Genomic DNA, 12,914 nt, shown 5'->3' with positions numbered 1-12,914 from the left:
ATATCTCCTTTGCAGAATGATCTTAGGCCTATTGGGAGAAAATTCCTACCAGCTGATATCAATAGTGAAGAACAGAGAAGGTGAGTTGTGCTAACATACTTATACGTCCATGTCAATGCTGTATGTATGAGACGTGGGAAATTATGTGCCTGGTCAGTCTGTTTTAACATCGAAAGTCAGTGAAGGCTGATGCTTTCAGCTGAAATGCAGTTCTCATTGGTGACACTAGATGGCCCTAACACACTGACAAACAAGGATCAGAGAAACGCTTCTACAGCTGTTAAACTGGGGTTGAGCAACTGGAGAGAAAATTTGATGTTCCAAATAGTGTCAGAGGATTAAAACATGTAATTCTGTGTAAGCTTAACCTGTGCTCCCTTCATGCTTAGAACAAGATACACACTCATGGCATGCACCTTGTGTATGTGTGTAACAGACTGAATGCTATTTTTAATATGTATAACACTACATATAGATTGTAATATTGTAGAGATTTGTAGACTTTATTTAGACCTTTTGCTTGACAGAAATATAAAACATTATATGAGAGGGCAGATCTGATAAATGGTTTTGAATAAAATTATACTCAATCTGAGGCAATGAAGGAATAACAAATCTGTGCTGACACCGGTACATTAAATGAAAAGAGTTCTCTTATGCCATAGAAATAATTGGACCAACCATTGATAAATATTTGCATGCACTTCGCTGTCCCAATCCTCCCTGGCATGCTGCCGATTTGCCTATTAGGCTTTAATTCTTTTTTCATCTCCTGCACGTGGCCAGTTGGAGGGTCCATGTGTTCTCCAGGTGCAGAAGGTGAGGAATGTCTCAGCTCCTAAAGACCACGAGGAGTCCCAGGGTGCACCGCGAATGCTGCGGCTACAGATGACAGATGGGCATACCAGCTGTGTTGGATTGGAGTTTAAACACCTGTCTAAGATCAGGTACCTATATAATCGTTTGTGTTTGCATGAGGAATGTGTCAGATCTAGTGCAAATGATGGGATGCGGTGCACTGCAATTATCTGAGAACGTAATATCACTGTGTAATACCTGTAAGAAAAAACATTGTTACTGGTTTAAAAATATATAATTGTAACCAATGTATTTCCAGTTGCTTAATAGATGCAAAGCAAAAGGTCATCACCTCAGTTCGTCATATATTCAAAACAAATGTGTGAGATTCTGCACACAACCTTCTCCTTCAACTCCTTGTCAACACTCTCACCCCACCAAATGCCTCAATTTTCCCCTTTATCTGCAATTTCCACGTGGTGGCAGCTATCGAGCAATTCCCAGCCTTAATTACATCTCCATCCCAGCAACGGTGGCCTTGGTGACTGCTGCCATGGTGACTAGCCAGTCTGTACAGGTGGAGTGGCCAGAATGTGGGCCTTGACTTCCTGATGGGAAGAGAGGAGAGAACAGAACAAATCCCCTCTTTATGAGCGGCACGCATGCCCTGGCTGCCAACAGCGGTGGTTAGTGTTTCTTATGAAAGTGTCCGCTTTAGTGTGCGTGAGGACATAAGTGAGTGGCAAAGAAGGATGAAAAGGATTGCACAACTGTTCAGCGAGTAAGACAGCAATATAGAGGAACGACAATTAAGTGTTAAGTAGCAGCATTGTTCAGAGGGTGAATAGTGTGTTTGTAGGATTTTTTTGTATGTGATTGAATCGAGGATAGTGTGCCTCACTTGTGCATCGGCCACTATCATGAGAACAGCATCTATCCCAGAGGTTTGGAGTGAAATCCCTAATTGTTGCTTTGGCATCAGGCATCAGTAGCTGGAAATCCCTCTAAGTCCCTGTGCTTTCTTAATGAGAGAGGCAGAGGCCTTATCAGGCCTGATGAGATAGAGGGGCTTTTAATTTACCATGAGGATGGGTGAGCAGCTGGGATTATTAATAGTCTCTCCTAGCCTCGCCACCCATCCCCTGGCACTGCTCCATGTCATTTATAAAGTGGTATGGGTAAGGCAATAGGTTGTGTGGCTTGGGATATGCAGTTATAATATCTTAAACCCTTGAATGTGTTTAAAATTTAACAGTTGGTTAAACCATGTATATATGAAGCATCTTCTCATAAATACTTTTGTATTGTTTTGTCCTTTTTTTCAGTCTTAATACCCCCCCTGGAACAAAGGTAAAGCTGCTTGGTACGGTCCAGGTTAAAAATGGTCTTTTGCTGCTCGATGACTCAAAAATCTCTGTCCTTGGAGGAGAGGTTGATCACATGGTGGAGAAATGGGAACTACAAAGGGTGAGGGCTGCTTTTGTAATGATGGCTCAGCTACTTTTACTAAGAAAATATGGAACTCATATGTTGGTAATCATTTTAAATCTGCATTAAAGGCCAACCCCAGCCTGTCATTACTCTTGCTATGATTGTGTTTTTTCCTGGTTTTTAAGAATGATCTCCCTTTACCATTCAAACCTGCAGAGTCTGGCCAAACACAGCAGGAGTAACATTGGAGCAGAAGGTGGACCTCCCCCCTTTGTGCCCTTTGGTCAGGTGAGAATAATAACAATAACAATAGCGCACTTTTCAAAATAAGTTACAAAGTGTGTTCTGAAATAAACACATGAAGAAAACAAACTAGAAATAGGAATATAAAACAGCAAACTAACAAAAATAATGCAACTGTATGAAAATGAGAGGTCAGGGACCAGGCCTGGCTCCAGGAGTGGACCTTGATGTCCTTTTTCTTAGTAATGTTCCCTGTGATCTTTTTAAATGAATCGTAAGGGTCTTCATGAATCTTTAAAATGCATGACTGCATTTTAATTGTGCTTGTTGTCCTACCACACATATTGCAAACAATGCAATGACAGCATTCCCCTCCCCTCAAAAATTAAGTGTTGCATTTGTATTAAAATAAAATTCTGTGGTAACTGGTAGAAAGGTGAGAAAAGATTAAGTGTTAGATAACAGTAAGCAGGGCTCTAAAGTGCACCATTTAAAAATAATAATAATAATAATAATAATAAATAAATACATAAAAATTATTTATATAGATTGTCATATTGTTAAACAATTAGAATCTATACACAGTATTAGATTTGAAAAGAATAATGATGCTTAATACCCAGTGTTTTCAGAAAGTATTGAACTGTCTTCAATCTTTCTGGATTTATTTTTTTTGCACAGCTATTTAAAGAAAGATAAACACAGCCATATCTCATTTTTAAACTACTGAGCGTGAGTCAATACTCCCTTGACAGGGATCACAGCTTCAGAGAGGGGTACATCCGTACCAGCTTGACACTTTGATTTTGGGATTTTCACCCACACTTCATTCCAGATTTGCTCAAGCTTTGTGAAGTTCTTGCTTCGGGTTGTGATCCTGTTCCAAAGTAATTGGCACTCTGAAACAGATTCTCTTCAAATCCTTGCCCGCATTTTCCTTGGTTCTATGTTCAGTCAGCCAGTCGGTTCCACTTCTCCCAGTCTGTGCTACTCAGAAACATTCCCACAGTATGAAGTTGCTACCACTATGCTTCACAGCAGTTATTCCCCTGAAAGCAGCAGAAATCTTACTGGTGGAGATCTAAAAACCTGGGCAAATGAAACCCAAGCTATGTGCATAGCACATTATTGTAATAACAATAATGGGCCCTATTATAATCATGCCGTCGCAACAAAGAGTGCAAAGCAATAGCCACCTGCTATTTTTGTTCATATAGGTGCAGCAGCACATAGTGTAAAATGGGTGAAGTGGAATATAGATCAGAGGTGATTAATAAATACATTCATGGCCATTCACATGGTCTATATCTATAGTCTTTATATTCTTACACAAGAGTGCCGGCCACGGTGACGCATGACGACAACAGCTCCACAAATAAAGAAACAAGTTCTCCAGGATATCATACCATTGTCCGATGGGGCGGATCGGCATGATGTGAACACAAAGCACCCAAAATCTGCAGCCAAAGACAGCTAGTGTCTTTTTTTAACACTTAATTAGTACAATCAAGACTGAAACAAATAATTGAAAACAATGTTTGATTATGATTTCAGTTAATCTGATCTCTCTGGCATATACATCAGAATACCAAGTCATAACAGACCCGTCTGATGTGTTGTTATGTATTTAATGTAGGTAAATACAGTGGACGGTCATGACACTCAGCTCTGGCTCAGCAAATTCTCCCATTGCTCAACTTACATGTCCTGCTGCCTTCAGATGGCTGCAGGGACTTAATTGAACGACAAGCTCTTCATACTGTCTAAAGCAGCTGCGAACAACGGATACTGTCGGAATCAATCATATTAATTTATAAACAGAAGTGATTTACCGGCGCTCCTTCTTTATCCACATTAAGCTGTAATTTTTTAATGGCAATCTCAACGCACTTACTGGCTGGGGAGTGTTTAATTGATTTAATTTATCTACGTTTTAAGCATTATTCTGTTATTGCTGTTTTTTTGCTCTTCTTGACAAAATCATCAGAAACAGGCGTGGTTTTGATGGACTTGGCCCACAAAAATAGGCCCTAATGTATTTTATTTGTAATTTGGGTGAACTAACCTCATAACACCTTATACATTATAAATGCTAATAAAGTCATTAAGTTTTCCACTTTTGCATTTTACTTCACCCTTCATTGCTCTAGCTGTCTAACAATTGCCTGCTCAATTTCCTTCGCTTCAGAAAAGTAACCTCTTGCTTCATAATCAGGCTTACTATGTTACTATGTTACTTACTATGATTTGCTCCAGTCAAATGATGACTTCTCTGACTGAGGTTATAGTTTTAGACTTAGACTATAGTTTTTTAAAACATAACTATGTAGTTCTCATGTAATTCCACAAAATGTGGAAACTGACAAGCTCATTGATTCTTCTTCTTGAGGACCTACACATGATTGACAAGTTTCCTGGAGAACAAGTTCTTACTCTATTTGCTCCCTGCAGAAATGTGCAAGGAAGGATGAAGTAGACAGCAGAGAACTCGACCAGAGGAAGACGCTCCAGACTCTCAACGTGTTCAAAAGTACTGAGGAGAATGCTGAGTTTGAAAAGCAGCGGACAGCAGCTATTGCTGAGGTGGCCAAGACCAAAGAGGTATGTAAACCCGTATCATGGGTATGTGTGTTAAATGGTATTGAATAGATGGTTGTGGTAACTAAGGGGTACTTAGAAAATGTTGCAGTAGCTCTGTAAAATTATTAACTCGTATTTGTTTGCTTTGCCTCACAATATATAGTGTATGATAGTGCATATCTATTATACTTTGTTAAAGTCTTAGGTAACAAAATGTAGCAATATTCTGGTTAACCTATAATTTGATTTTCAGGACCTTGTAAACATCGTCTTGTAAACAAATAATATCCATTATCGATTGCATTTCCTCAAACTATTTCATTTGGCCTCCATTTAAAAGTACATGCACCTTATTGACATTCATCTTAACCTTGATTGGCCCTGATATTCGAGTAACCCTTCAAATTAAAAATCATAATTACATTGTCAGCTACAAACTTCTGTTTCTTTTTTGTTTAGTCTAGCCCTGCAGCTGTATTGATCTTTATGTTCTTTCACTTGTTAGGGTCCCCGAACATTTGGAGGTGGAGGAAATGCAGGCAGCAATTTATCCAGCGCTGCTTCCTCCTCCCGGAGCCGAGACTCATACCAGCAGAGGAGACGGGAAGACAGGGTCGAAAGAACTGACAGCAGACAAGATGGAAACTATAGAGAGCTGGTGAGAAGACAAACTCGGTCCAAACCTGTTGAACTGTTTTAAGTCAGTTAAATATAAGATAGTTATGAAAGCCACCTGTGCTTAAGTGATGATTTTGTAATAAAGCAACTTAAAGGTTGGTAGTTTCACGGCTCATAGACTTGATGAGGCATTGACTATAATATTGAGGAAATCTAAATGAGTCAGATGCTTGATCAGGTTTTACCAATCAAGTTGCGGTCCATTTGTGTAGCTGTGTGGTGTGACTCACCAGTGTCTTGGCAGAACTCAGCCAGCTTTGGGCTGAACACTACAATCGAATGGAACGTGATATTATTTTGTTTGGCTGGCTGCAAGAAATCTCAAAGTGATACCCATGTCTGACCCAGTTAAAAGGAGGGGAGGTTCTTTGTGGACCTTTTTCTTTCTCCAGTGTCCATCAAATTCATCTTTCTCCATCACAACGAACCTTACATCCACGTCTAATGTTACCAAACTATTCTCCATCTACATGTCTTTTCCTCCTCTTCTTGCACATTTTATACAATTTTGGGTCTGTGTTCTTTCTGTCATTATGTCTTGTTTGAAGGTGGATGAACGTGCTCTGAAAGACATCATGGAGATGGGCTTTAACAGGGAGGCTGCTCGGCAGGCTCTAATGGACAATAACAACAACCTTGAAGTGGCACTAAACAGTCTACTGACAGGATCTTCTGGTAGCAGACCTGGCCCTCCAGTTGCTGAATCAACCAAGCCCCCACCCAGAGGTACACACACACACACACACACACACACACACACGCTGCCCCGCTTTGGTTTGAGAAAACGTCCCATAGCCTGAAATACTTGGTGTTCCGACAGAGCAAGAGTGAAATAGGGGGTAGTGATGTGGAGGTCCTTTTTTAAATGCATTGAAAATCACCTACAGCCTAGTTAAAGGTCCACAGTGGTGGTTTTGCTTGTTTTAGTCCATTTACCACAAATTGCATACACACTTTACTGCTGACTATTTTCCCAGGCACACCGTAAGGCTTCAGATGGATGTTCTACTTTAGCTGCAGTCATTGTTTCGTATTTGTTTCAGTGTTGAAAATCATCTCGTAACAACTTTAAACTTGTTATATTACCATGAACTGCCTACTTTTCTCTTTTTTCTCATCATGTGGTACAGCCACTGTGAGCAGTGCGTGATTTTAAAGCTTTTGTTGTTGCTGCACACATGGATCGTCTGAGCGAGCTACAGAGCATTACATCAAATTAATGTAATCTAAAAGTATATGTGTTCCCCTAATACTGCTCACATTGAGCACAAGTAAAAGACCTGATTGAGTTGGGTTCAGGTTTAAAGTGAACACAAACACACATGTATGCACATACCGAGACAAACAAAACAATGTCACACCTACTTCAGACACCCAGGGCTAGAAGGTGTACACAATCAAACAGCCAGTTTCTTTGATCAAACTGTTCTTAGTTGGGTCTGTATAATCTTATTTCTGGATTCCTTTCAGCCAGAGGAAGGGGAAGAGGCCGGTCTAGAAATGAAGATGAGGAGGAGGGAGCAGGGGGACGGCCATCTGGACCAAGCACTCTGTTTGACTTTCTGGAATCCAAGATGGGAGTTTTCTCCATTGATGGTGGGTGAACTTTCATACTCAAATGCCTTGGCCCCTCTCTCAGGTCAATAACTGTCATGCTTCATCCTTTTCTTGATTTCTTTTTAGGAAAGAACACATTTCATGATTCTAAATATGGGTTTGGTTTGTTTTCTCAGAGCAAAAGAGCCAGGCACCTCAGAGATACCATGAGAGTAAAGCAAACTTCTCAAACTCAGACTACTCCTCCAAAGAGACATCTCAGACCAAGTTCTCCTCGTATAATGAGCATAGGCAACAAAGGAATGACAGACCACCTCGCTTTCACAGGGACACTGATTTTCCCAAACCAGGCCAGGAGCCTCTCTCTAACTGTACAACCTCCCAAGCATCAGCTCAGGCCCAGCAGTGGAAGGGCCAGGAGAGATGGTCACGGGGCACATCGGACAGATCGCAGAACGACAGGAGAGAGACGCGAGATGAGCAGATTTTTCCTTCATCCTTCCCGACTACTTTTACACGTTCCAAAGAACCTCAGCAGCAGATGGAGTTTAGTGGATCTCACCACCAACGATACAGAAATGGGGATGGTGGTGGAAACATGGCTGGACTGTCTAATAGAAGAGGGGTAAAAGATACTCCACCCACTACTAAACTGACCAATTCTGCAGGCGAGGAGCTGGATGGAAGAGGAAATAATAAACGTCAAGACAGAATTGAAGAGCACAACAACAGCAGGAGGATGGGGAAGACTGACCGGCCAAACTCAAACCACTTTGACCGACAAAGGGATGGTGGGCCACCAAACTTTAACTCGAGAGGGGGGAGCTCAGGGACATCCCAAGAAGCGGGGTTACCACGGGATTGTCGAATCATGACGGGGGATCCTTCTACTTTCCAAAATGGAGATCTGGAGCACAAAAGAACTGGGCCAATCAAGCCAGCAAACTCATCATTTCCCCCCAACAGAGAGCAGCAGCCCTCCAAGAAAAACGCTCCTAATAACCCAGGATCTAAAAAAAAGTCAGGACAAGGCAAAGGTCAAGGTCCTCGAGGGCCAGAGAAAAGTCATAATGTGGAGCATGCTTGGAAACCTGGAGACCGGTGCCTGGCACTGTACTGGGAAGACAGCAAGGTATGTCTACGTTGGTTTGGTAACATAGCAATAGCTGACAATAATGTTTATAAATGTGTTTGCATTCAACTTACTGTATGTCAAGTAAGAGAAAATATAGTGAAATAAAAACAGATTACATACATGCACAAATTAGCTCATAATGTGACATGTGACAGTAATTACAAACTAGACAACTAAATTTATAAAAACTTTAAAATAAATGTAAGAGTGACTAATCGCAGACAATGCAGGATAATAGAAATGTCACTTTTTTTTTTCTGTCCGACACTGTTTGACACCTAACATGCTAAATGACATCGAAGAATAATTAGTGACTAATTTTCTCTGACTTAGTGTTGACAGCGTGTTAGATTTGTTTGTCATGTTGTAATTAATTGATAAAAAATGTGTCTTTGGTTTGACCTGGGAATATTTGATTTAAAATAATTAGATTTATTTTTGTTTCTGTGTGTGTGTGTGTGTCTGTGTGTCTGTGTGTGTGCGTGTGTGTGCAGTTCTACCATGCCAGAATAGATGCTGTGCATCCATCAGGCACCACGGCTGTGGTTGTATTTAGTGATTATGGCAACTGTGAAGAGGTCCTGCTACATAACATCAAGCCTGTTCCTGGCGATGTGATGGTAAGGAGAAATAAAACACATCAATAACATAATTTATACTGCATCATCATTAAGATAACAATGTGTTAGTAAAAGGTCCAGAGTGTAGGATTTAGTGGCATATAGCGGTGAGGTTGCAATTTGCAACCAACTGAATACCCCTCGTCTCAACACCCCTATGGTGGTCGCTTAAAACCAGTGTTGGGAATAACTTCTGCAACTAACTGCAAATCCTAGTAATCTGTTATTATCTATTTTCATAAAAGTAATCCATTACTGGAAAAGATTGCTGTCTTTTCCTTTCCTTTAAATAAATTTTAAAAATCCCTAAAGCATTTGCATTGTTTCTAGCTGCGTGCCAGCAGAAGGTAAACCTACAGTTGTGTCAATGCGCATGCGTAGCTAGCTAATTCACCGTAGTGAGATGGCAGAGAGGACAGCATTAACTCTGTGTAAATATTCTCATTATTCACTCATGGTTTACGGGTTCATTAGTTGCATTTTTAAACATCATACTAGACTAAAGAGCCTGTTGTATTATTTTCATTGAAACAGCTGTGCCTAATACTGTATGCCTCTGCCCAGTTTGCTGTCAGATTGTTAGCAAAATAAAGAGCTGTAAATGTTATATTGCATCTGTCATTCCTATTATTAGGCTGCAGAGTTACCAATTGTGGGCTGTATAGAAGGCTACAAAATGACAGTAGAGTCAAAACATTCAAAGGTACATGTACTGTTGGCTACATGCCGTCTGGACAATATAACCAACATCAAAGCGAGTCGCAAAGGGGCTTTACCATAATTTTTGGTAACTCTAAAGTACTCTAACGCATTACTTTACTCAGTAGATAACACAGTAACGCCACAAGTTACTTTTTAATGGCAGTAATCTTGTAATTTAATGAGTTACTTATAAAAGTAACCTTACCCAACACTGCTTAAAACAAAAAAATACACAAAAGACCCTCTCAAGAGCCAGTGTTTAGTTTGTCAGTTCTGGGCTCCTGTACAAACATGCTGGTGCAACATGGTGGACCCTGTGGAGGATTATGCACCACCTCTGTAGATATAAAAAGCTCATTCTAACGTAACAAAAACACAGATCCCCCTAAAGCCTACACACTGGACTTTTAATTCTATAGTAAGTGGAATCTACTGAACTGTATTCAAGTGGGTTGATGAAGGTGATGAAATGTGAATGTGACATATAATCTGATTTCCCACAGTAACATCACAACCATGTCAAATGTGCATTGGCAGGAGGAAGATGATGGTTATTATGACAGTTCATTAGAGTTTCGCCGTGGGGGAGATGGACAGCCTAGACGCACAAGACCTACACAGCAGTATTACCAGCCACCCAGGGCACGAGATTGATGTGTCTGCTTTTAGAGGTAAATAATGTGAAATAGGTTTGTTTTTTTCATTAATAATTAAAACATTGTTTGAACAAGTCCTTTAAAAAACAAAAAAAAGGAATATTTTATTCCTAACATGCCTCATTTCACTGTGGGGTAGCCTTGAATTATACATTATAATAGACGTGAAGTATAGACGGCACAAGAGTAATTTGTTAGCATTTCAGTAACCTTGTCTCATGCATTATTACCTACGTATAGTAATAGAAACTGTTGCCAGGCACAGCTAAAACAAACTCTCATGCTCTTAATTTTGTGTAGAATTTGTTTTTATATAATAATGTCAACTTTCAGTCCTCCTGATGGTACAATGCATTGTGCAGTTGTGATCTTATGAAATGCTCAACTGCCATCCAAATTCAAACATGCTCATTTTTATAAATTTGTTAATCGTTTTCTTTTTCTCCATCCATCAGTGCGCTTGTCCCCCCTCCTTCCACGGCAGAGATGATGTGACTTTCTGCAACAATCCAGAGTGCTTCCTGAATTTTTAAGTGTCCACATCGTCAAGACATACAGAACTTTTCAAAGGGCTTGGACACAATGCAAAAATAAAAGAAAAACTGACATGAGCACCTGTTGACTTTGTTAAGGACATATCTACTGTATATGTTGTGAAGATTTGTTAAATGGATGCATTAAAATAAACAATTATAATGTAGTGGATCTGTTGTTTTAATGTGTTTTATTTTTAATAACCAAATTCAAATGATGCATAAATAAAGAGAAAGCTCTCCATTTAGTTGCCAAAGTTGCGAATTCTTGTCTTCGAGCCTGCCATTTCTCCTCTTGTGAATAGACATAGACATTATGAGTCCATAGCAAGAGGCTCGAGCTCGTTTGTCGTGCTCTGTGAAGCAAATCCAAAGGGTAAGACAATCTCTTCCCCCTGTAATAGAGACGGTTACATTGCAGAGATATCATTTTGCACATTACAAAAGGGACTGTACCTAGCTCTTCACGCACTGCACACACACCACTGAGCTGGCTGTTTATGGACCTGTGCTGTGCGAGAGACAAGTTTTAAACATCAAGAAATAATGTCCACCTTGGCTCCAGTTTCACTCCCACCAACAGAAGGAGACAAATGGACAATGCATCAGGGTTCAGCAGAGAGGCTGCTGCACTATTCTGTATCACCGGTCCAAAGGATTTGCTTTATTTTCCAACTGAGACGCCAAGCGATCATAGATGAATAATTAACGGCTGGTAATATGGAAACCTATCTGTTGGGGAGGAACTGAAAGTGAAGCTCTTGAAAGTGTTCCTGGGGACCGACCGTGACACACTGGCCAGATAATCATAAAGGATTGATTTTCAATCAGATAAACTGTGATATTTTGGTAGAGGAATTAAGCCCATTCCATATTGAATATTTTTCTCTTGGCCCCGTGAAATGTCAGGCAAGACAAATATTAGGCAGAAGCCCTGTGGTCCCTTCAGTCATTAGACTCAGCAAATGTATGTGTGCAAATATTGATGCTGTGGATTATAAGGTCAGTTTTTGTCACTGTTATTACTTGACAAGTATAAACTGATTTTTATCAAATAGAAAATCCTCATGCAGCTGTTGTATGAAGGAGAGGAACTCAGTAAGGCTTGAACGGGGGACATGGGACACGTTTTATTGCATATTTGCAAATGAGTAATAAGCACACTGTAAATTAGTTTTGTGAAAATGCTGTCCGAAACAGTCAAGATGTGACTGGCTACTCACTATTTCGGCTGTGGTATTTATGAAGCCATAATAAACACTGAATGAGCGATTCAATGTTTGTGTAATGTTAGTTTGACATCTCGTTTTGTCTCTTTATAAAGAAAGTGAAAGACTATGAAAGATGGCAGGACAGATTGGATTACATCTTGTTTTTCATGTTTACGTAACTGCACAGTTGATTCAATCTTGTTGATGTTGTGATCAGAGTAAATCTGAAAGCTTAAAATACTGTGCATGTTTTTCTGTGACAGACTGTGGTTGGATAATTATCCAGTATTCTACAAACAATCTTAGATCATGATTGGATTTTTACAAGAAAGGATTTACACTCGAAGAGAAATGTATTGGGGCGGAAATTCACTTTTTAATGTCCAGGCTTGTACAGTTAGCTTCAGTTTGATTGTATTTACATTTATGTTGGATTATGAGTGGGTGCCACTGTTGCTCAGTGGATAGCACAGTTGCCTCACAATAACAAAGGTTGTGGGTTCAAATCCGACAAGAATGTTCTTCTAACAATCCAAAGAGATCTGGTGACTGTAAGATTGTCTGTGTGATAGACATCAGACCTGTTCAAAGTGAAGCCAATGTGGAAGTGCCTTAAACCTGCATTTATTCTAATGGTCAGCAGGGCAACTCCACTGGTTCCAAAAAGAAAGTCTAATTGTATATAAGTTTATGAGAAAATGACACTACTTCACACTTGATTTATCACTTCAGTAAACAGTTTCCTACTGAGTTTATGGTCTCAGTCACTA

The 12,914-nt window shown here is 40.0% G+C and overlaps 1 protein-coding gene across 2 annotated transcripts; it reads left to right on the top strand.

The window, feature by feature from the left end:
* Positions 1 to 790: 790 nt before the first annotated feature.
* Positions 791 to 11,105, top strand: LOC140995145 (tudor domain-containing protein 3-like). 2 transcript variants are annotated; one of them, XM_073465085.1, is made up of 11 exons: positions 791 to 947; positions 2,124 to 2,265; positions 2,446 to 2,517; positions 4,924 to 5,073; positions 5,558 to 5,710; positions 6,279 to 6,456; positions 7,201 to 7,326; positions 7,464 to 8,419; positions 8,917 to 9,042; positions 10,282 to 10,415; positions 10,856 to 11,105. In XM_073465085.1, exons 1-10 carry the CDS (start codon positions 874 to 876, stop codon positions 10,396 to 10,398), a joined length of 2,094 nt encoding a protein of 697 aa, XP_073321186.1. In that variant the 5' UTR covers positions 791 to 873; the 3' UTR covers positions 10,399 to 10,415; positions 10,856 to 11,105. The 2 variants fall into 2 exon arrangements, with proteins under 2 accessions (XP_073321186.1, XP_073321187.1); XM_073465086.1 differs by lacking the exon at positions 10,856 to 11,105 and having other exon boundaries at positions 10,248 to 10,336.
* The last annotated feature ends 1,809 nt before the right edge of the window (positions 11,106 to 12,914 follow it).

This window comes from Pagrus major, chromosome 4, assembly GCF_040436345.1.
Source record: "Pagrus major chromosome 4, Pma_NU_1.0".
Taxonomy (NCBI): domain Eukaryota; kingdom Metazoa; phylum Chordata; class Actinopteri; order Spariformes; family Sparidae; genus Pagrus; species Pagrus major.
Note: the sequence above shows the minus strand (reverse complement) of the source record. Positions and strands in the feature narration are given on the sequence as shown.